This window comes from Notechis scutatus, chromosome 1, assembly GCF_049901735.1.
Source record: "Notechis scutatus isolate UNSWTSFEM ecotype Mainland chromosome 1, rNotScu1.2, whole genome shotgun sequence".
Classification (NCBI taxonomy): domain Eukaryota; kingdom Metazoa; phylum Chordata; class Lepidosauria; order Squamata; family Elapidae; genus Notechis; species Notechis scutatus.
Genome location: NC_142009.1, coordinates 159,184,359 through 159,210,252, shown reverse-complemented (window position 1 = coordinate 159,210,252; position 25,894 = coordinate 159,184,359). Strand labels below are relative to the sequence as shown.

At 36.4% G+C, this 25,894-nt stretch overlaps 1 protein-coding gene across 9 annotated transcripts in view; it reads right to left on the bottom strand.

Annotated features, from left to right (window-relative positions):
• The window catches only part of RUNX2 (RUNX family transcription factor 2), a 252,820-nt gene that overhangs the window by 91,831 nt on the left and 135,095 nt on the right, over positions 1–25,894 (bottom strand). For 5 of the 9 annotated variants that reach the window (XM_087949176.1, XM_026683722.2, XM_087949181.1 and 2 more), the window contains 2 exons: positions 24,366–24,539; positions 11,928–12,089 (listed from right to left, as the gene is read on the bottom strand). The exons of 1 other annotated variant lie outside the window; for it this stretch is intronic. In XM_087949176.1, the coding sequence (XP_087805302.1) occupies positions 11,928–12,089; positions 24,366–24,539 (336 nt within the window). The remainder of the gene's footprint in view (positions 1–11,927; positions 12,090–24,365; positions 24,540–25,894) is intronic. 3 more of the 9 variants (XM_087949179.1, XM_087949177.1, XM_026683724.2) reach the window with 2 other exon arrangements.

Below are 25,894 nucleotides of genomic sequence, written 5' to 3'. Positions count from 1 at the left end.
ATCCGGCCCGCCCCTGAAAAAAAAATAGCTGGGTGTGGCGTATTGCCCTGTGCCGCGTGGCCCCCAAAGCTGCAAAACAGTGCGGAGCGATCTAGGGGTAGGAAAGAAAAGAAATTTGCAAAGGCCTCGGCTGGGAGTTCAAATCACCTTCGAGTGCGACCTCTCAAAGGTGAGTCCCTGCCGATCCCCCTTTTTTTCCGGGGCTTCCAGGCTTAAACTTTGTAAAGGCAAAGCTTGCAGGCTGGAGCGTCTTCCGCCGAGGAGCAGGAAGGGTTCCGCCCGGTGGGCGGGTGGGCTGTTTAAACTTTGCTCGGGCGGCACTTTAAAAGCCTGCTCCCAGCACCCAAGCAACTTCCCAGCAACTTTCGGCTTCCTTTTAACTCGCGGGCACTCGCGCCTGGCCCCGAGCCGCGCGGCAGAGGGAAGCCCGGCGGGCGGGCGAACTGCTTGGAGGAGGCGACCCGGCGGTGCTCCGGCAGCAGCAACAGGCAGTTTCGCCGGGCTCCGCTCAGGTGTCTGGCTGGGGCTGTGAGGAGTTGCTACGCCGGCGCAGCTCCGTGGCTCCAGTCCCGCGTTGCCTTGGGAAGGAAAAGGCAAAACCAGGAGCCGCTGAGCCTGAGCCTCCGGTGCCGCTGCTCCCGTTGCAAAGCACCGCCGCGGCTCTTCCTTTTTGCCTTTCCTTCCCGAGGCAACGCGGGACTGGAGCCACGCGGTCGCGCCGGCGGTAGCAACTCCTGACTCAGGGGGCCTCTGAGGGAGGGGAAGGAGGAGAAGGGGGGAAGGGTGGGGGCGATTCCCAAAAATCTTGTGCTGACCCGGCCCGTCTGTCAAATTTTAAAAGTCAATGCGGCCCCGAGCCAAAAGTTTGCCCACCCCTGTCTTAGAACCTCAATTCTGGGGGCCTCCCACGTTGAACCTCTTATTGATTTTTGTCTCAGAGGCTGGGGTGGTAAGATTTGTTCCTTTTATATGTTTGGAATCAGACTTTTTTGTTCTTCCCATTAAGAATTAGCATGTTGTTTACCCAAATGACAAAAAGGCCAGTTAGGAATAAAGCATTACCAAAGCAATTCAGGCTGTGAGGCCTTATTCCAGTTGAAGTTAATATAATTTTAATGAGCACTTCAGAAAAAGGATATAGTGCTTATGGAAAACGTCTCTAATTAATATCAGACTTCAAATTAGGAATAACAAAAAAGGCAGTATCATTTGGTTTCAAGCTGGAACTCAAGTGTATTTTGGCATCATTACTAACTGTTAGCAGCAAGTTCTGAAAACAGATGCAAATCCTGATATGTGTCCTAAATATAAAACATATTGCACAAAAGAGCTCAGATAAAACGTATCTATACACTCACACATTGATTGCAGTGTGCTATTTCCTGTGCCAGCAACAAATATATTCCATTTCAGAAAGTTTCACCATTTTTCCCCCCTTTGGTTAACCCTCATTAAAAATAGACTGCCCAAGAATATATGAATTCTTTTTATCCCCCGTCATTGAGTTTTCCTGCTGTCTTAGCTTCCATTAAGGCAGGGGTCTCCAAACTTGGCAACTTTAAGACTTGTGGACTTCAACTTCTTGAATTCCAGCTATGCTGACTGGAGAATTCTGGAAGTTGAAGTCCACAAGTCCACAAGTCTTAAAGTTGTCAAGTTTGGAGACCTCTGCATTAAGGCATCAGGATTATTATACATGTAAAAACTGACACATGTAGTGCATATCTGAGAGAGCAATTCTACTTCGAGCAATCCCACTCCAATCTCTTTATTGTGTATTTTTTTAAAAAAATAAAGACAATTTAATCAAAGAATTCAAGCGAATTTATAGTCAATGGTTAAGTTCAGCTTTTGTTAAAAAAAAAATGAAAATATGGAGAAATACCAATGTAGTCTGACCGAAAGCAGGAGAATTATAGAATGAGCAAATCCTGCCCGTTTGTGATGATGGCTGCTGGGACTATGCACATCCTTTGAAAGAAATGCTTCAGAACCCTTAAATAAGAGCTTGGGGGAAATAAGGCAAAGTGCTGATGTAGCTATGTGAAGCCATGATGTGAGTCAGTAAAAAGATATGACTGCTTTAATAATTCAACCACAGGTGCTTTGCAAGTGCTTCCCTTTCAGAGGATTTGCATAATCCTGTTTTTTGCATCAAAAATGGGTCAAATTTTGATTGCACACGGAGACAATTGTACCATTTTCCTAATATCTACCTCCTTATATCTAGGGAAAGATAGTTAATACTTCATGTTTCCCTACCACGGCTGCCATAAACTAGAGAAATTAATTTCATGTCATCACAGTATCAGCTAAATTTGAGGAGGAGATTGGTATTGAACTGGAGAAAATGATTTACAAAGGTTGTTTAAGTGCTCTTCTCCCTAATCCCTAGCTTGGCCCAGAGAAGATATTTGAAACAAAGATAGGGAAATACATGCAAAGGCATTCTATTGGCTTCAGTTTCTCATCTAAAATGTAAATTGGCCTTATTCTGGAATTGTACACCACAGGGTGAGTAATGTAGTTCAAGCACCAAACTAGGCATTAAGAGTGCAAGACTTTAGTACATTTATTGGAGCTCTTGATTTTTAAAAATACAAACCAACCTTGTTTTCCTCTAGAACAGATCTATGCTATCTTTTAAATTTTTCAAACTGCCTTGATCTGATACCTTTGCTAGCAAAAAGATACTGCACCAATTTACTAATGTATCAAATTACTAATGTAGCCTTTACATATAAAGGTCTCAAAAGCTAAAGGCTAAAAAAAAAGAGTACTTTCTGTTTGAAAAGTCTAATATTAGATCATAACATGGACATTCACCAAGAAAAAAAAATGGAATATTAATTAAAATCCCTATGTCAGTCAAATTGGTAAGCGTAGTTTAATGAATGCTGAAAAGCTCTGTTTCACTTATCATCCCCTACTGAAAAAAAATTGCTTTCAAAACATTTTAGCTGGTCTTCTAACAGGGCCATTATCATAAGGATTTTTGGCTGCTCATTTGCCATGGACAAAATTAAATTCAGTTAAATTTAACAGTCATTGTACAACTAGTGCATTCTTATTGTTAGTAATGACTAACTTTGGGTGACATTCTGGCTCCAGTAAAATCAACTGCAGAACTTCCATTGATTTTGGTGGGGACATTATTTCTGTTTTAATGTTTACTGGAATGGATTCCATTATCTTCCATAAACTTCCTCCTTGACACATATACAAGGGCTCTAATTGTCCACATGCATCTATAAATTCATAATTTGTTCTTACTCCCCCACCCCCCACACATGGGGAGGGGAGAGAGAATGCAGCAAAAATAAAAAATTATATGAAGTATACACTATGGCTGCCAGATGACATTTTTAAGCCTCCAGCTTCATTTAGGAACATCACAAATCAACCTAATGAAATGGATCTATCTTATCCTAGAATATTATTTTACAGATCTTTTTAGTTTAAGTAACTCATATTTTGGCAAATCTCCATCTTTACAAGGTGAAACTTTCTCTTCATATATGTGTGCATATGTGTGTATGCGCATTTTACTTTTTATTTACTTATTTATAAGATTTATAAACCATTTCACCCCAGAGGCTAAACAAGATGTGTACAAAATCAGACAGAATACAAAGAAGACTTTAATTAAATAAGCAAACAATAAAATGTGAATAATAACAGTAATGGTACAGATTTTCCTCTAGCTGCTTAATCACAAAAAGGCCAGTTTTAACTCCAGTGTGGTCATTCTTGTCTTGTTGAGTGGGGTAAACAAGCAGCCACTGGGTTAACTACCTCAGTTTTCTTCCTTTCATGTACCTTCTGATAGGAGAAAATATTCAGCAAGTGCTCCCTATTCCTCCTAGCTGGGTAGCAGAATTTAGTTGGAATAGGTAGTCTCTAAGATATTCAATCCCCAAAATATATAGGTATTAACTAACTTTATTTATTTTTATTTATTTTATTTTATTTGTCAATTGCTTACAAGATAATACCGTGTTTCTCATATAATAAGGCTGGGTCTTATTTTTTTTTGAGCCCCGAAAAAATGGCTAGGCCGTCTTTTCGGGGGTGACTTAATTCCCCCCCCCCCTTGCATCTTCGGGCAGGCGGTGACGGCTTGGATGTTGACCTCGGCGTTGGTGGGGCACTTCGTATCGGGGTCAACGCAGGCAGCACCATATCCGGATGTGCAACAAAAGTACTTCCTAATGGCAAGCCCCCCCCCCCCCACCATTCCCACCATTTCGCATGTTTTAATATGGGCATTAATTTGGGGGGAGGGGCTTAATTTCATTTCATGCCTATAAAACATGCTGGGACTTCCTATTGGGGGAGGCCGTATTGTTGGAGAAACAGGGTAGGTATAAGTATAAACATAGTTATGAATACATGGATACATACAAGAAAAATAAAAGAAACAATAGGACAGTGATAGGAGGCACGTTGGTGCGCTTATGCATGCCTCCTACAGACTTCTTAGGAAAGGGGTAAGGTCAATAGTAGAAAGTCTAAGGTTAAAGTTTTTGGGGTTTGGGGAAGAAACCACAGAGTCAAATAGAGTATTCTAGACATTGACAACTGTGTTGCTGAAGTCAAATTTCCTGCAATCAAGTTTGGTGCAGTTAACCTTGAGTTTGTATCTATTGTGTTGTTATGGTTGAAGCTGAAGTATTCATTGATAGGTAGGACGTTGCAATGTATGATTTTATATATTATACTTAGATCGGACCGAAGGTGGCGTAGTTCTAGGTTTTCTAGGTCTAGAATTTCAAGTCTGGTGGCATAAGGTATTCTGCAACGAGTAGAGGAGTGGAGAACTCTTCTTGTGAAATATTTCTGGACTTTCTCTACTGTGTTAATATCAGATACGTAATGTGGGTTCCAGACTGATGAGCTGTATTCAAGTATTGGTCTTGCAAATGTTTTGTATGCTCTAGTTAGTAGTGTGATATTACCAGAGAAAAAGCTACGTAGGATTAGGTTAACAACTCTTAATGCCTTTTTGGCTATGTAGTTACAGTGGGCTTTAGCACTTAGATCATTTGAGATGAGTACTCCAAGGTCCTTGACAGAGTTTGGATCATCAACAAGGTCTTGACTATTCAGCTTGTATTTTATTTTCTGATTTATTTATTTTTTGCCAATATGGAAGACAAAGCATTTATTTGTTGAGATTTGAAGTTGCCATTTGTTTGACCATTCTGATACATAATTGAGGTCTTTTTGAAAGGTAGCAGAATTATCTGTGGTGTTGAATATCTTTACATCATTAGCAAAAAGAACGCAGTGGCTCTTAATGTGATCACAGAGGTCATTTATGTAGAGTATGAAGAGAGTTGGTCCTAGAACACTGCCTTGGGGGACACCACTGTTGACAGGTACAGAATTTGATAGGACGTTTCCAATTTTGACCATTTGTTGTCTGTTTGACAGGAACGCTTCTATCCAGTTATGCAGGTATCCAGAGATACCATAAGATTTTAGTTTTAATAGTAGTTTGTCATGTACCACTGAATCAAAGGCTTTACAGAAGTCTATATAGATTGTGTCTATTGTTTTGCCCTGATCGAGTTGTGTAGTCCATATGTTTTTGCAGTGTAAGATTACAGGATAGTTTTTTTCTGAAACCAAATTGTTTATTAGAGAGTAGGTTGTTTGTCTCCAAGTGGAAGATAACGGATTGATATATAATTGATTCTATGACTTTACAGGTGACGCAGCATAAGGAGATTGGTCTGTAATTTTCAACTAGGCTGGGGTCTCCCTTTTTGAAAATGGGGATGACTGTGGCTTGTGACCAAAGGTTTGGCAAGGAGCTGGTCCTGAAAGATTTTTCAAAGATTATGCTTAGAGGTTCTGCTATGGCAGTGGATAGCTTTTTTAAGAAGTAGGCACATATTCCGTCCTGTCCAATAGATAGCGATGGTTTTAGATTGCGTAGTGCTTTTTCAACATTGCCTACTGTAAAATCAATATGTATTAGATCATTGTAGTTGTCTGTGATTCGGCCTGGAAACAGATTGATAACCAACCATAGTAGCTGTATTATATGGGGATTGCACAGTGGGAGCTGTATTTTCAGGTGATTTTCAAAGGTAACTCATGTATAGTGAATTGTAGTAATCCAGGTGCAAGATCACAGAGGATGAGTAACTGTCTTCAGAGTGCCCTCTTCTTGGTAAGGCTATAACTGTTGCAGCAGGCAAAGCAGGGCAAATGCCCTTATGCTTGATCAGTAGGAGTCCCAAATCTAGGTGTGCTCTCAGTTTGTGAGCTTGTTCTTTCAGGGAGATGCAGCCCCATCAAGAACTAAGGTTTCTTTCACCCCAGAATCATAATTGATTCTGAATTCAGTTGGTTTCTGAACCAACATCTACTCGGTTTGAATCAGAATCTATTTCTCTCCTTTCAGATTCTGACAGCCTCTAGACACTGGGTCAAGATTTCCATCATAGCTCCCATTTAGGCTGGTGTAGAAATGTATGGCTAGATATTATTGCTACATTAATAATGTCCACTCTATTGGCATATGGCTTTTTCTAGTGGTTAATGTACATGTTAAACGGTATAAGGGGAGAAACAAGTCTTGGAACACCTCACATTGGCATGCGCAAGAGCTCAACCTGCAAACACTGACTATATTCACTTAGGAAGGAGCAGAAGCACTGTAAAAAATGCTTCCCACTTCCAACTGCTATAAATGGTCTAGGATCAAAGGCTCCTGAAAAGCCTAGATTAGAAAGACAAGAATAGTTGCATGCTCACCATTTGTAGCTTACCACACATCTATAAAAGTGGCCAATGTGGCATCCATCCAGTAAACCACCTTAATTGTATTAAGAGTCAAAAAAATAATCCAATTTGTCCAGATCCCTCCACTTTCTTCACCATATTCCCCAACCTTGAGGTTGGATAAAAGATAATAGCTGTCCAATATATATAAGCCTTCAACTGAAGAAAAAGATTAAACTAAATACAACTTTATCTCAGTGTTATTAAAGCTAAGGAGTCATCACTCATACAAACAGATAATTTCAGCCTTTATATATACAAACTATGGGAACTTTATACATTAAATGCTTCCGAACCAGAGCTGACCAAACTCTAAAACTCAGACAGTAACCACTGCAGTTACTACACCTTTCAAAGTTGAACAAGCAAAATACATTGTAGTTTTACAATTATTGTTTTTATAATAATTTAGTATAAGCATGAATAACTTTGAATATTAATTACAAAAAGGAGAGAAAGAGAGATTATGCATAGGTTTCTATGTACAGAGGGTTAAAAGGGGGCAAGCAATAGTGTTGAATTAGCTGAACTTTTTGCAATCTAAAGGCAAACACTTAAGAATCATGTATTGTTCAACATTAAAATACATTACTTGGAGTAAATAGGATAGCAAATCAACACTTCTTTGACACTTTCCCTCTAGGTTACATGAGCTAATGGGGGTATGGAACTGAGATATGGATTGCCATTCCCACAAAATAATGAAACCCTAACCTGATCATTATGTTTCCTAAAGGAAAAAGAAAACCTAATCTCCAAATGCAGTCAATGTGTTAGTCAATGTCCAGAAATGGCACATAATGTGGAGTTTTACTATAAATGCTGTAACCAAACACGTTTCCTAACTCTCTTGTTAAATTCATCTTGCTGTCCATGTCCCCCCCACCCCCGCATGTCCTACTTATGTCTAGCAGAGCCATTAGAATTATCAAATCAAAGGTAAGCAAAATATATAAGATCAAAATGCTCATTTTATTTTCTAATAAATAAATGAAGCTAATAAATAAAGTTAAGGAACAAATCTGCGAACACCTACAGGGAAGCAAAGTTAAAACCAGAAGCCAACATAGGTTTATCAAAAACAGATCATGCCAAACAAATATTGTTGCATTTTTTGACTAAATTAGTGGACCAGAGAAATGTTACAAACACAATATACTTGGACTTTAGTAAGGCATTTGATAAAGTAGATTATAACATACTTGGTAAAGATAGAGATCTACTACTTGATAAGATAGAAAAATGTGGGTTAGACAGCATAATCACCAGATAAATCTGTAACTGGCTGACCAAACACACTCAGCAAGTAGTCTTCAATGGGACTACAGCTACATGGAGAGAAGTATGAGGTGGAGTACCTCAAAGTTCTCTTAGGCCCTTCCTTCCTCTTCAGGGGATAAAAGGTGAGCTCATTAAACTGCACCAAGCTGCGGCATTAGTCAACATGCTGGAAGATAAGCTCAAGATCCAGAAGGATCTTAGCTGTGAACCGAACCCTATCCAACAAAATTAAACTCATTAATGAGAAAAGTAAGGTTTTACACAACGAAAAAGCAAATATACAGGTGTAGAATAGGTGGTACCTGGCTCAACAGCAATAACTGTGAGGGATCTAGGAGTCCTAATGGGCAACTATTTAAATTTAAGCCAGCAGTATGCTGCAACTGCCAAAAAAGTTAACATAGTTCTGTGCTGCATTAATAGGGAGATAGACTCAACATCACATGAAGTATTAGTCCTACTTTATAATGTCTTGATAAGACCACATATTGCATCCAGATTTGGTTGCCACCATATAAAAAAGATGGAGAAAGAGTAGGGAGAAGAGCAACAAATATGATTAGAGAACTGAAGGTGAAAACATATGAAGAGTGGTTTGCAGAAATTGGGTATGTCTAGTTTAGTGAAAAGAAGAACTACAGGTGACATGATAGTAGTTTTCCAATATCTAAATGGCGGCCACAAAGAAGAGGGGGGGTCAACGTATTGTTCAAAGCATCTGAAGGCAGGACAAGAAGCAATGGATGGAAACTAATCAAAGAGAGAAGCAATCTAGAACTAAAGAGAAATTTCCTGACAGCAAGAATAATTAACCAGTGGAATGGCTTTTCAGAAGTTGTGGGTTCTTCACCACTGGAAGTTTTTAAGAAGAGATTGGACAGCCATTTGTATGAAATGGTATAGAGTCTCCTGCTTGAACAGGGGGTTGGACTAGATGACCTCCAAGTTCCTTCCAACTCTATTATTCTGTATTCATAAAATATATCCTCAAAACACAAATAATTTTCCTTCCCACCATTATAGTTTTGACATTTTTATGTTTTACAAGAATGACAGAGGTGGCACAAAGAACAGAAATCAAGCAACCGAAACAAATAACTGCAACTGGAGCAAAAATGATCGGGTAGTGGAGTTCAATTCAGAATCTAGGGTTGATTGTAAGGGAATGAACTGAGTGTGACATGCCGAGCATTCATGAGAAATAATTGCCAAAGCTCAAAGAGAGTACTTTCATATATTGGCAATTCCCGGATAGGAGAACCCAAGTATTTATGACATCTATTGCCCTTTCAAACTTTCTGTTTGCTGTCTGAAACACTAATATAACCCTAATATATCTAGACAGCTATAGACTGTTAAAGATGCCAAGAACATCAGCATGATAAATGTGTGATGGTAAATGGTGGGAGGGCTTCTTTAAATTCCTTAACCATAAATGTGGCTAGATTTCTTATTTTGCTTGACACTAATAAAGAAAAGCCAGATGTTGACATTAATATGTTTAACTCTATTTAACCAATAATCACTGTAAACACTGTTTAGAATGGAAATATGGTTGTGCAATATATCAGGATTAAAGATTCCTGCTGCTTTTCTAATCATTATGTTATTAGCTACTGGAAGTATAAAGCCTTCATATTTTGTTCTAATACCAACGCTGATTTAAATATAGTAGTAAGGAAGTTGATATAGAACACTCTATGACTATATAAAAGGATCCTTTAACTCTCTGAATAAGAAAATGCCATCTGAATGGGTTCCTATTTTTTTCATTAAAGCTTAAAGTTAGCAATCTCTTCCCGATCTTTTTAATATTCTCAACACTAATCTCCTATTTAAATCTTGTCTTCTTTGCTGGTCCTTAGGTCAGGATTATCTTTCTTGATATAACATTTGGCTTTCTGTGTTTTTCCAACTCTGATAATGAAATTCTTTAATTTTCTTACTTTCCAATTTGCTATTTTTTAGTCATGGCAGGGTATTCCATTTAAATATTTCTCCTGTCCCCATTCCTTCTTTGGAATTCTATCAATAATAATTGAAAATCATTATATGTTATAAGATATAAATTGGCAATATGTGTACTATTATTTCAAATTTCAAGATCATTTATTATAGTCTCAGTTTAAAAACATCAGTAATGATCCATTTTGGCTGTACATTTAGATGAAATATAACTTGTTCAGTCACCTGAAAGTTTGTTCACTTTCTTTGAAAAAGGGAGGAATGTTTAGTGAAAGAATTTGCCTTTTGTTAAAAACTATGAACAAAGGAAGTGCTATTTTTTTCTTTTTCTAATGGGATAAGATGAGATGTCCAAGTCCTTTGGCTCTTCCCCAGTTATGCTGGAATGAATACTGACAAACAAGGGCTCTGGGTCCCAACCTACTGCTTCCCACAGGTATTTGCCAATAGCAAAAACTGCAAAAAAAAAACAACCCACTGACTTGACACTACAGAGACTTGAAGTAAGTGAAAATGGTCTACAATTAAAACCAGTTGTATGTGTTCTATTTCAATTAAAAGAAGAAAAAAACTGAGTTGGCTGGCATTTCCAGAAGTCATACATTCAAATCTCCCCAATATGGACATGAAGGTAAACATCTGAAGACTGACTGAATAGTTGAAAATAAAGATGTTGATTCTTATTGCTCTTTCTTTTGAAATATAACAAATTCCCATCCCTAAGATAAAAGAAAAGAAAGAAACCAGACAAATCAAATCCTGTATAACTCCTGGCTGTAGTTCAGCCTGTCAATGACACTATAGATATATTCTATAGACATTCACCTGGCTGAGAGTCAAACAGGTGCACGGAATGTTAAAAACTGTGTCTTGCCAACTTGAAAGAAAGATGAGGAAAGCAGATCATATGGAACTTTTTACGGGTTAATTATAAATCATACTTTAGGCAAGCAAGTCACTAATAACAAACTACAGAGGATGACAATGGAGGGCTGGGTTGCAATATAACAATAAGATTATTTTCCAAGAGAACATAATTTTTTTTAACAAGAGATCATTTGTTTAGACTTGGTATTGCTGGTGCTCAGCATTATGTCTGTGAAGATTTTCATTCCTTTTTCATTGCTACTATCCTCAACTTATTCCAAGATGGCATTCTATTCTTTAATTTCCTAGCTTCTGAGAGGGATCTTGAACACACGATAAATTCATTTTCTCTGTCTATTAACTGCAGAAGAATAAGTGATCAAAGTATTACAGCTATGGAGTTTTTAACAGTAATGGGTGGGCAAATTTAGGAAGGAAGGAAGGAAAGAAGGAAGGAAAAGGAAGGAGGGAAGGAAGGAAGGAAGGGAGGGAGGGAGGAGGAGGAGGAGGAGGAGGAGGAGGAGGAGGAGGAGGAGGAGGAGGAAGAAGAAGAAGAAGAAGAAGAAGAAGAAGAAGAAGAAGAAGAAGAAGAAGAAGAAGAAGAAGAAGAAGAAGAAGAAGAAGAAGAATAAGAAGAAGAAGAAGAAGAAGAAGAAGAAGAAGAAGAAGAAGAAGAAGAAGAAGAAGAAGAAGAAGAAGAAGAAGAAGAAGAAGAAGAAGAAGAAGAAGAAGAAGAAAAAGAAAAAGAAAAAGAACTATACAAATGAGGTAAGGTATTCCTGCTTTTAAAAATATTATGGAACAGAGCACAGTAAAGCAATGAGATCCTGAGACTTCAAGTAATTTTCAGCATTCAAATCACTGCAAAGTGAGGAGGTTACCTCATAGAGGAACCCCAACTCTTTTTAGTAATATGCACCTAAAATAAATATATCTACTAAGTATATACGTACTAAACTGTTCTTGGTTTTCCTAGCTTCCCTCTGAGATAACTAGTTTAATTCAAACACAGTCTTTACCTGACAGCCGTCTGGGCACATCGGTGATGGCAGGAAGCCCTGTACCTCGTGTGGAGGACAAGGGAGTTGTGGAATGAATGGATGGTGAAGTCATCTGGCTCAAATATGATGGGTAAGACTGGTCATAGGACCATGGAGGGGATGACTGTGCTTGTCTGGGGTCTAAAAACAAAACAAAAAGAGAAAATAATTTAAAATGAAAGACAGGAACAGTTGGTGGAGACAGAAAGTCTAAGTACGATATGTAAGATGGGAACATATGAGAAGGACTCCAAGCACTGGGTCTTTTTCTTCCCTTTTTACTATTCAGAACTGACAACTGACTCCTGAAACTTGAAACTAACAGCATTCATGTAAAATACAGCCGAGTTTGGTTTCAGTGAGGCTTTTGAGGACTGCAGCTGAAAGATATGTCCAATGAAAGATTGATCAAATGCTTTCCAATAGGAAGAATAACTTCCAGATTAGAATTTGATGAAGGGATAAAGGGAGTTTAATAGCTGATGTTAAAACCATTGTCAGTGATGAAGGCCCAGAAGTTAGGAAATCTGATGTTAAGAATCTTCAAGGACATGGGAAATGGAAGAGGCACTGCAGAAATAAATCTAAAATAAGAGAAGGGATGCTGGATGATTTCAGAACTATGGTTACAGTTTTCAGCTCTTTAGATTTATATTATTCCAAGCTTTATCTGGAAGGATTTATTACTCGTGAAACACATATTAGAATTCTAGATGTTGGAGATAACAGAAGCCAAAGTGGACACACACATACACACACAAATAAACACACATCCCAGGAAATATCACAATAGTGCCCTGAAGAAAATTCTGGGGAACCCAACAGCATAACAAATACCATTCTACAATAATGACTGTATTTGTAATAGATACTCAGTGAAAAATTTTCAAAATGCCTTATGACACCAATTTGTCACAGGGCAAGATAATATATTAAAAAAGAAGAAAAAGTTCCTATTAAACTTCTTATGTATCTTTCAAAAATAGAACTAGCAACAGTTTAATGTAATTTTGTTCCTAATCTAACAAAGTGTCTGCACTCTCTCTCTCTCTCTCTCTCCTACATTTTTTGAAGATTCCTTGACAGACTTTCTCACTGCTAGAGAATGAAATAACTTTCCATTGAAAATGTGATTATATGAAAAACATTGAAACAAAACTCATATTATGCTAGACATTTATATATAACTTTGCAAGGAGAAGACCTCTTTTCTATCACTCCAGAATGGAAACCACAGAATGAGAGATGTAAGCTGAAAACATCAAATTTGATTGAAAGAACTTCCTAATTAGAGGAGCAATGTGACAGTGGAACCAATACCTAGAAAGAGATGTTGGGTTTTCTGTTACTGGAGGGATTCAGAACAGAAGTTGGCCAACTATCAAGTGTTTTGGGGCTATTCCAACTCTCTGATTCAAAGATTCTAGCCATTGTTATTTTGGCATTGTCCCTTTCATAGCTAGGCTTGCTACTAACTTTACAGTCTGTTAGTGATGAGGTCATCTTGTCCATTTCCTTCTGTATGTATGTGGTTTGGAAGAGATGGGAAATTAAACTAATTTCAAAAGAGAAATGCCAGTTTTAGGAATAGGCAGAAAATCAGAGGTATACCCGTTTACCAGATTTGAATGCATTTCCAAAGAAAGAACAGAATAGACTAGACTAGAATAGAATAGACTAGACTAGAATAGACTAGAATTCTTTATTGGCCAAGTGTGATTAGACACACAAGGAATTTGTCTTGGTGCAAATACTCTCAGTATACATAAAAGAAAAGATACATTCATCAAGAGTCAAGAATCATAAGGTACAACACTTAACAATAGTTATAGGGTACAATAAACAATCAAATTATACTAGGAAACAGTCAATAACAATTGTTAGGATACAAGTAACAAGGTTACAGTCATACAGTCATGAGTGGGAGGAGATGGGTGAAAGGAAGGATGGGAGGATTAATAGTAATAGTAATAATAATGCAGACTTAGTAAATAGTTTGACAGTGTTGAGGGAATTATTTGTTTATTAGAGTGATGGCATTTGGGGGAAAAACTGTTCTTGTGTCTAGTTGTTCTGATGTGCAATTCTTTAGTGTCGTTTTGAGGGTAGGAGTTGAAACAGTTTACGTTCAGGATGTGACCCATCTAGATCCAATGGTTCTTAAATTGAGGGCAACTTGGATATATCCTGGGCTAATGGAGCAATTTGTATTTGCTTGTTTATAATTTGAGAATGTAATTGGGGACAGATACTTATATAAAACAAGAATATGTTGGGGGGCGTTATTAAATTATCTGAGACTGGGAAAAGGATTAATTGCATCAAATAATTTAAGAACCACTGATCTAGGCTGTAACCATGTATACAACCCAAAGCTTGGTTGGTTTAGACTGAAGCCTTTTCTGGACTTACCAAAAGGTGCTAGAAACCATGTTTGGAAACTTTTATCCAAATGCTATGTTTGTCATGTGAAAATGATACAGTGAGAAAAGGTCTAAATTCTTTTAGTATTTGCACAGGATTAGGCACATCAGGAGGTGAGTACAATTACTTGCCAATTCATATCAAAAATGATACGTTGCTTGTTGGTTTCTGACAGTTACTTTGCTTCTCAAGCCCACTTCACAGAATATTTTGATTTGAACCAAATAATACCCAACTTTCATTTCCTGACTGGAGAAATAGGCTGGAAAAGAAGTTCCTTATTAACAGTATCAAGTAGTGTAGGACTGAAAAGAACAATTTGTTCATCCATGTAAGATAAATTGCATTCTGATCCTTCTGGGGGGATATTTGAGCAGCAAACCATTATCATTCCTGGAACATTTCTATTTATAGAATAAGGATATGTTAATGTAATTTTACTACTGGTTTGCAAATAGAGATCCATTTATGATCATTAGCTGGCAGAAGAAATTTTTTCTACTATTTGGGAAATTTATATAATCATAGGAAAAACATTTTTCTCTCCCTCTCTATCTAACATCTTGTAGATTCAGCTTTTTTCCTTCCATTATTCAGACATGATTTGCTTGAAGAATTTTAAAACGGATAGATAGATAGATAGATAGATAGATAGATAGATAGATAGATAGATAGATAGATAGATAGATTACTTTATTATACTTTGGGAAGAATTATTCTTCATTCTGCAACATATATTATGAGTATATTTTCCAGAAGGATTGTTTAGGAACCGAAAAGCATCACTCTGAAAATAAAGGCGGTGTTTCCTAAATACAAACAATTTATTTTGTTTGCAATTTTAGGGATGGATGTCCTAACTTTATTTCAATGCTATATAGCTGCTAATTAAATATAGTAAAATGTATCAATACTATAATTCATTGCTTAGCACACATTATAAAAGATTTCAGATTGAATTTGGCTGAGAAAAGTTTTGCTTAACAAAAGCAACCTGACTACAAGCAATAGGTTAAAGTAGATATCTAAAGACAGTACAATCTGTTTTTTTTTTTCTTTTACATTCAAATTCCAAAGTAGAGTAGGTAGCATACAGATGCTAATAACAAATAAAATAACATCAAGAGACAAGAGCTTAAAATCCAAAACTTTTCTACATCAAGATTCCAGTAAAGGTTGGCAAGCTCAGCTGAAAACTTATGTGTGGAGCTCCAAAACTATGTCTAGCTTTAGAGGCGATGTTTGATGATTTCTGAAACCTCCCTGTATATACAGGACTTATTACATGCACTTTTCCAAGAAAACCCACATTATATGCTTATGGTATCTGTATTTAACTGTCTGCATTAAAGTAGAGTTCTGGGCTAGCAAAGGAGAGGATAAGGTACAAAAAACCAATTATGAAAAAAAAGATGGCAGATATTTTAAGCGTATATTTAAACATTTAAAAGATCTTAGAAAGAAAACAATGATACAAGCTACAACAGGTAAGACAAGAAACAAATGCTTTCAGTGACCGAGGTACATATTTAGATTGAACTATACAAATAATTATGTATGAGTGATTCAGAAGAAGGAAGGGGGACAGTGATAGCAATATAGGTCTAGGAAAAAGCAAAAGCATTTGCTTCGGAAATCTAGGCATTGCAGTGATAAACATCTCCTGAGCTGGCCTGAAATTAGGGAGATGAAATAGTTTGAAGTCAAATCTAAGATTTAATTATTCTTCTCTCAGTTTCTTAATGTAAAACTCTTACACCCAGTCCTGCACATAGCATTTTTAGCTATTTATTAGACTAAATTATGCTTCCCACCCTATTAGAAAACATTTTGAACAAAATGGTAATCCCATTCTCATTTTGTGCAAAATTTAAAACCCATGTCAATAGCAAAGGAAGCTACTTTTTTGTCTGTTGTGAACAATGAAATATGATTGTGACTTATACTTTCTGGAATATTATATTATGCCAAGTAAAAATGAAAATATCTTTTGCATACAAGGATTCCGTATCACATATAACTCTTTAGAATTAAACAAATAATATTCAATTCATATGAGAATTAATATTAATTAACATATTAGACAAATCCATGTCATCTACATCTCTCTCTTTAACAGAAAAAGCAGCACTCTATAAATGAGAGTCTTATTGCATAATATCTGTTGCAGACCCCACACATTGCTTAAACCATGAATGGCTTTGAGCTTAACCAAGAACAATTTTTAGGAGTCCTTTACTGGGGCAACTCACCTCGTCTGACTCGCCCCAGTCAACTTGCTGCAGGACAACTTACCATGGCTAACTCATCACAGGACAACTCACAATGGGACAATTCAATATGGGATAACTCAAAAGAGGGATAATTGCAGCAGGCCTTGCCTTGCTTTAGGTCTAAACCTTCTCTAGTTAGAAATCTTTGAGGCTGGGGTGAGCTGCAATTCTATTTGTCCCTCTCTGGAATTATCCTGTGTCGAATTGTCCTGAGTTGACTGCAGCTAGTTGTCCCATTCAGTTTTCTGGTCTTGTAGTCTTGTAGTCCAAAACATACTTTAACTGTAGAACATATGAAGTTTGTCAGGTGGCAATCCAGCTATGTTTGACATATCTTTAAGTTGACATATCAGTCATGTCTTTCAATAAACCCAGCATGCAACTGGTAGAAGCAAACGATATACAGGGAATCCCAAAACTGTTAAATGGGAAAGACCCTGGGTTTGCTTTATGACATAAATTGTTCAGTGCTAGACAGATGAAGCATAACAATAGATCACTCACCCATCCACCTGTCCATGACATGCCTTCACTCTAAAACAGGGCTATCAAACTCACAGCCTGCAGGGCAGATGTGTCACATGCTGGCCATGCCCATGCCCGGTTTAGCGAAGGAGAAAAAAGTTGTGATACATAACATGACGGTGCCGTGACAATGTGAGTTTGACACTCCTGTTCTAAAAGATGGGCAAAAGGGAAGAAATAAGTTGAGCGAATCGCTAACTCCTATTTGCTAAAAATATGGTTTTGTGAAAGCATTTCAGGGTAGTTACTAATACTTGCCCTTTGTATGTGTAAGATGAAAAGTGCCTCCTCTACTCCAAGTCATTTAGAGTGAAGCTGGGAATGCAGAGATTGAAAGGTACCCATGGAAAGCACCAGATATGTTGAGAGCATGCTAGGGGAAATCTCACAAATCAGCTACTCTGGTGGGTACGGCCAGTCACTAAGAACAAAATCAAAACCTTTCCAGAAAGATCAATTGTAAAGCCATGAGCCATGACAGCTAGATGAGAAAGTCTCTTAAGAGCAGTGAACATATATTGCTGAAATATGTCTGAGAGCTATCAGCCATGAGCACATTATGCCATCTCCAGAAGCATTAGACACACTTCTTTAAAAAAAAAAAAACTAGCTGCAGGCAAGCCACTAGCATCAATAATGTTTTAAAAGATGGATGGATGGAAGGAAGGAAGGAAGGAAGGAAGGAAGGAAGGATGGATGGATGGAAGGAATTAGATTAACATGTAAAAGTCTTCCTATCAACCCAAAGTCAAACAATTTCCCTGAAAGCACATAAAATCTCTCCTTCCATAGCTAAACATAATGCTTTAATGATAATGAGGAGGTACAGATAGGCCCAATAAACAAAAACACAAATAAAAATATCAAGATGTATTGTAAAATACATTAAATCAGAAACAGGTATAAAGCACATTATATTGCAAAACGCAGCGCACACCAAAAAATGCCACCAGTGAATGAAGTAGAGAGATTAAAAGAAGGAGGCTTCATATATTTCCTATGGATAGTTAACATGACAAAATCATAATTTACAAAGATTATTTCTTTATTTAAAAAAATCTCACTGGTAGATCACTAAACTTAAAAATAGAAGAAATAAGAGCAGATTTTACTGAACCCCAGTGTTACAATGGAAAATAATTAACAAACTAAAATGTTATTGCCATTTTAAAGTATTGTTATAAAGTTTTGTTCCTTTTCCAGATGCCATAGCATGGTGTTCCCTTGTACACTTCCTTCTCTAGCCATTCTCACATCTAAAAAGTTATAAGGAACATCTCTACTTTGCAGCAGGAAAGGATAGTTACTGACTATAATACAAAATACAAAATGTTAAAACTCATTAAGAAGTTGAGCTTTGGGAAAGAAGTTAAAAATGATAGGAGTGGCCAAAAAACTCAAGCAGTCTATAAAACTAAGGTCTAAATTGGACAGCAGAGGGAGTGTCATAGCTATCCATAGGAAAAACACCTTTTTGAACAGAACCTGCCTAGGTGACACTGTTAAGCATTTGTTCCTGTGTCAGCAAAATAGAGCAGTGGTTTACTTAGCATTCAAGTCACACAGTTATTTAACAATCTACAATCAACAATCTTGAATATGATAAACTTTAAGTCTATTGAAGTTATTAAAGTCTTATTAAGTCTATTAAGTAGTAAATTTTGACCGATTCAACAATGTGTACTTAATAGATTTGATGTCCTTATTTTTATTCTTTCTACTCTGTGGATATTAAATAAGCAGCATGAAGATCCTTTATATATTCCAAAAAATAATTATAACTTAATAGAGTAGTCCAACAGCAACTATACATTTATATGCTACTTTCAGCAAACTCACATTGCAAATTCATGACACCTAATCCTAACAATTGGATTCACAATTATGTTTGTTCATATATTATTTCTCTCAGACATTTTTTTTAAATATAAAAATATTATATCCACAAGTGACATATTTTTTCCACTCTGCATATTTTCCATGTGCTGATTGACAAGCTAAGTGTTCAGTGTAAATATGCTATTAGCAAATAAGAGATACCACGGAAATACAATAAAGAGTGTGCTTTGCTGAAGTATATTTATATGACATGATACTATTCTTGAAACTAGCATAATGTGATCACTTATGTTAAAAATGGACTCCTAAGATCATGAAACAATTTGAACAGATAATAAGCATAGTTTCCACCTCAAGGAGCCTGACAAGAGAAAATAAATCCATCAGCAGACTTTGCTGAAAACAAACTTAAAGGTCAACCAAAAACAAAATACTTGTTCTAAACAAGCAGATCAGACAAAATGTCTACATTTCTACACTTTGGAAATTCTATTTCCAAATTTCCTTAAACTTTTAACTTCTCCATCAATTTGCAATTTTTGAAAGTCAGAAAAACGATTCTAAAAAAACTTAAAAAAGACTAAGATGGGGGGCAGACCTTTTTGCACTTAATTCCAATTTGTCTCCCTTAAACTCTATGTTTTGTACGGCATGATTAGTATCGGATTTTTTCAGCGCAGCTGCATTTCCTATTAGCCTTAGAACACGAAGGACAGCAGAGGGCCCACTGGGGGGGTTATACTGTTGCGGCCCAAATCTACTTCTCTGATAAAAATATGCAGTTTGACTTGGGATTAAATAGTACCTATGCTTATTCTTATAATGAACCAATGACCAATTTTCCTAACATGCCAATAATGCATTTCATAATAAGATCAACCTGTGACTCACTAGGGATGATTGGTTGACTACTAGGATTTTGTAAAAGCCTCTTGGTTTTGCTTCCTGTCTGAGAATGTAAAAATTTGGGATTTGGCAGGCACTTTTCAAGCCACAATAGTTCTCTGCTGGGCTGTATTCAAGTTTTGAAGGTATGTCAAATATAAATATGCAGGTATATATGTTGTGTAATAACATGCATCATAATTTTAGCAGCAATATACATAGAATGAAGTTTCTTTATTTTTCAGTCAGCCTTATTCCAAGTTTTAAGGTATCCTGTAAACATCTAGCTTTCATTCGCAGCATAAGATGCCAGGTTTCAGGTTTAATTGTGGAACTTTAATGCCAGTTTAGAAACTTGGGAGACCCAAAGTTCTAGTCCTGCCTTAGGCAAAAGCCACTGGGTGACCTTGGAGTAGTCACTTTCTCTCAGCCTAGAAAGAAAGCAATAGCAAACCACTTCTGAAAGTTTTGCCAAGAAAACTGCAGAGATTTCTCCAGGCAGTCTCCAAGAAACTGACAAGATTGAATGGAAAGGGGAGGGGGGAACCCTAAGGAGGCATTAAGTGCTAAAAAGATGTATTTTGACAATTTATATTAATTAGCTTGGAAAAGTACTTTTCAAAATTGTATACTTTCAAATAAACATTTTGCACCAATCATTTTAAAATCCATATGCTTCTGAGATATGTTCTGAGGAGGTAATATTCAATTACTAATATTTCCTTCATTCCACTAAGCTGTGACCGAAAGCTTTGTAGGAGAAGTTGTCATTCAGAAAAGATTGCCTAATTATACATATTCTCATTGAGGAGCCTCTCAGGGAACTCCAGATCCTCAGAACATGGTTGTAAACCACAGTTTCATTATAGGCTTTCCATTTATATCTTGCATGACCATTGTACTACCTTTAAAAATTCCATGGAATCATCCCGATACTAATAAGAAAGGAAGTCCCCCGCCACCCCTCTACTAAACTAAACAGTTGAGAACTTATTATAAAGATAAGAAAGGTTTGGTTTTGGTACAATTACCCTATCATCACAGAGAAGTACTGTAAAATTAGCCAGGGTGCGGTGGAATGTTTTAACCTGACTGCAGATAATTTTATTGAAAGTAATACTTTTATTATACTATAAAGTGAAGTATTTTTTTCTTTTCTACAAGTAAATCACATTGAGTGCCTAACAGTGCATTGTATTCAGTCTGCTCATGTTCTTCCTTTCTGATTGCCTCGCCCACTGAATTTTCAGCACTGAACACAAAAAACAACACAGTCAGAACTAAAATAAAAATTTCAGAGTGTAGCGGAAATCATCACTATCCCAGAAAGCCAATGAGTATTTCAACAGAGAATAAGAATTCTTTACAATACAAATTGCTCTCTTTTGCCAAGTAGCATGACCTCTGTCATCTAATCTGGATGGGATTTATTTACTGCTACTGTTTAGCTAGCCTGAATTGATAGTGAATTCCTAGGGTTATGTTTTTGATACCATTCAGATAAACAACTATTGGTTACAAGATTTTAATGTACTGCTGTTGATCTATAGAATAAAATAAAATAAAATGCAGTATGCTGCTAACCCCAGGCTAGCAGGAGATTTTCTACCAAAATAATAAAATAAAAAAGGAACAAGGTATATTAGTACATTGCAAAACTTGTAAGACATTAACTTTGTGATGAAATGAAACAATCATCACTTGAAGTCAAGAAACTTGTCTTCATTTTTAATATAGTTTTATTAAATAAATAAATAAGGCTAGTAAAAATAATACCTACTAAGAATAAACTATGTATTTATAGCTAAACATGTGCAGATATTTAGACTAGGATACTAAAAGTTGCACCTTTTGGCATTTACATAGTTCATAAAACCTTTTAGAAGTCCCTCATCGAAACCTGTGGAGAAGTATGTTGTCATGGGTTATGAGTTGGCTACAAAATAGGAAAACAAAACTAAGAATTAATGAGCAATTTTCACCTTGAAGTGATATGTAAAGTGGGTTCAACATTAATCAACATTGGAGAGATTCCTTAAAAAATGATCTACATCAATGGCCAAGATTGTAAATGAATCAATAGCATGGTCAAGACTGTCAATGGTAAACTGCAAAATAAGTATTATTTAATGTAAGCAAGTGGAAAATAATGTATATGAATTCTAAAAATTCAAACTTCACACAATTAGTAGTATAGAAGCTGGCTTGTCAGGAAGGGAATCTTAAGATGAAAAGCTCCATGATACATTACCATGGTTTGTGACTCTGCTAAAAAGGTATATTCTATGTCTGGAGTCCTTAGGATGGGAATTGCTGGAAAATGTACAGAAAAAGGACTGACAAAGCAGCTAAGGATCTAGAGTAGTTTCTTGGAAAACTTTTTTTTTTTTAGTTTATGTGAAAATAGGCATCGGAAGACTTGATAGTAGGATATGAATATAGTATAGAAAATAGGGATAGAAATATTGTTTTCTTCCTTTCTCACTGTTAACCCTCAGAAATATCCTCTGTGATTAGATGAAAGGATATAAACAGATATACTTCTTTCCTCAAAACCATGCTGTATTGTGGATTGATGGAATGAAATTAGGTAAGGAACAGCAATTTAGAGAGTTTTTCCATGGGACTGGTGAATATATGGAGAACTGGTCTTTTAATGATCACCAGTTTGGAAGATTGTAAACTACCTTTTAGAGCATACTGTTTAAATATCAGTTTCTAAGACGCAAAAGTGGAAGAGGACAATTATCCTCTTATACCTTCATCTGGTTAGTCACTATGTGACACCCAATAGTGGAGAAGAATAATTATTGTCCTTATCCAGTAAAATTCTTACATTCTTAAATAAAGAAGAAATACACAGAACAAGCATGTAGTAGTAGAATCCAAGTAACTTTTTAATACCACAACTCTGGAAGCTGGTTAAACTGAAACTTACTCTAGGCTGATACTGGAATGTTTTTGGTCCAGAGATGTACAGATTCTAGAAGGACTTCAACCTGCCTTAAATGGGGAGGTGATCTCCTGGAAGAATCAGGTTCATGATTTAAAGATGCCCGGATGATGTTGGGTACACACTTACAGATCACACTGTATACTTGCAAGGGCTACATCAGTTTTCATTTTAAATTCTAATCAGAATTCAAGTCATTAGTGATGCAAAAGCTTAGAATTCTTTGAAGATGAAAATCTGGTGGAGAAGCACTTCTCCTTGTTTCAACAGTGGTTGACGAATGTATGAGAAAAGACTTTCCAGGTGACCTCACCTTCACAGTGTAAAATGTTACCCTGAGAAGATAAATTTACATTTTTAATAATCCCTTTTGGTTTTTTTACTTATATTTTAATGTATTTTATTATTGAGTTGTTTACTGCAGGAGAATGTATGAATATTGGAACTGAACCATACAAATCTACAACACTACCATCTCTACCTCTATCTAGCTACATACATACACACAAACACAGACACACATTTTTAAAACTCAGATGTCCAGGTTATGGCAACCCTAGTTAAAACTTTTGTGCTCACTACAGAATGCCATGATGTAGAGTTGTAGGAGAATAATGTTGGGAAAACCAGGAATGCAGATTCTATCACTGACATTATAAATGCCCTACAAATAAGTAATATATGAATAGGTTACAGTGAAAGTTGATTGCCTGGGGTTCAAATAGCCTTCAAACTTCTTCAAAGAAAATATGTTTTCAGAACTTCAATTGACTTGATCTGCAAACAGATACAAGTTACACAAAAGGTAACTTTTAGATAGTTCTAAAACCTATTTTTCACAAGTAATCGGTACAGTGGAAATAATGTAGTTTGGGTCTACTCAATAAGCTAGATATAATTAAATGGAAGACAGTGAAAATTGTGAACTTTAAACTTTAAACAACTACTTATTAAGTTTATCTCCTTTTTTAAGGAACCATCAATTTCCTTAGAATTTTCTTACTTCTGTACATAATGTTTCAGACAATGAAATCCATTCTGGCTTGCAAGCTGATGAAATGTCTATAACTTTTAAATGCTGGCTGATTCATAATTGTGGTTTATAATTGGACATTGGGATAATTTTATTTATTAAATTTAAATGCCACCTATCTTACTATCCAGAGTGACTCTCGGCATTGTACATTGGATACATGTGTTAAAGTAATATTTGAGGAAAGTTACTCTGCTATGCAAGTTATCCTAAATAAATATATCCCACTGGAATAGTCAAATATATTTTATGAATACATGAACTTTTTTTTTAGTTTTTATTATGTCTTTTAATGTTGATTTCAAATCAGAAAGAATAATCTAAAAGGTCCCAGTAATCAATACTACAAAAAATAAAAACTATCCCAGGTAATTTACATTTGTTTATGCTTTTATTTGGCAACATCCTTCTCCAGTTTGAAGCAACAGAAGACCTACAATCAGTGATTACCATGGTCTGTACAAGCCCATGGCTCTGTCTCTTACCTGTAATCTGACTCTGTCCTTGTGGATTAAAAGGGCTTGGTGCAGAGTTCAAGGGGGGCCGTGGGCTCTGTGTCGGGACCCCTACTCTCATACTGGAATGAGGAATGCGCCCTAAATCACTGAGACGTTCAGAGAACAAACTAGGTTTAGAGTCATCAAGCTTCTGTCTGTGCCCTGGAAACAGCAAATCATAAAATAAAAGGGTGGTTAGCATGACAAGTACTAATAAAGTGCTTTATTTATTATTGTGAGACCAAAGAAAATTTAGATGCAATCTGTAGCTGGTGCAGGGACCAAAGTATGGACTATTTCACCCACTATAGCATTGGTACAAGGAAAGCACTTGTATTGCTATCCAGGCATAGAACAAATCACTGCAGTCTTTATAGCAATTTATATCAGAGCAATACGGTTGACTATTTAAAAGCAGGAATTTTATAAAATATAAAGCTTTTCTTCAATGATGATGTCCTGACTGAGGAGCATCTATAGACAGCACTGGCTAATAATGAGGCCTCAGAAAAATTGGGTAAATAACAGTATTCCACAGAGATATAGACTGACAGAGAAAGATAGAAAATTCCCAATTTGGTTAAAACTTGTGGTGTATTTTAAAATCTGTCATTTATTACAGTCAGAAGCATCTCTGTGTGGGGGCTGTAGGGTCAAAATATCAAGATGTAAGCTCTATCTGTATGATTAAACTTTTGCCGCCCTTTTTATATGCATATCACATTGCACAGATGGAAGAAAAGGACAAGACTTTGATTGGATAGTCACTGTTGCCATCTTGACTTTTTAAAATCTTATCTGTGGACTGTCCTCAATATAGCTGAGGACCTCTTAGTCTCATTTCAACTTCTAGTTTTCTGTTGTTTCAAGTAGCAAGTGCAAATAAAAATGCAGTAAAATAAGTTTTTTATAAAAGAACACAAAGAACAACCTGATGTCTGCCAAAATACAATTAAAAAACAAACTGAAGAGGCAAACTTACCCATCCCCACCCCAAAACCCAGTTACAATTTCTGTTTCTATGTTCTGTTTCTATGTTTGTGTAAATAAATCAGTCGCTATCCATAATAGTTCAAAATTAAGTTAATGGGAGACTTCTTCCAAATTACTGTGTGTAAGGCTCCAGGTTTGTCTCTTTTATATATTACTACATGGTGAGATACATTTAATATTTCCCTTTTAGAATTCATTGGTCTCACCACCTGTACTGAGGTTTTCTATAGGGTAAACTGAGCTGAGCAAATGCAGTTGATACCTTTCTACCAAGCTATTTTCTATTCTCCCCTGGATGTGTTAAAAATAATATTTTGGCTTTTATTTTTGTTTTGGAATAGTTGTTAAACACCGTAGTAATATATCAGATTTAAGAAGTGTCAAATCAGATGTTCAACAACATGTTATCATTTATCCTCAACTAGTGCAGGTATTCTTCTATTAAGGGCTACTGCCAATTAGGAACCAGTATTGTTACATTCTTACCTGACTCTGACTTGCCCCTCTTCCCTTCCACGCCATTT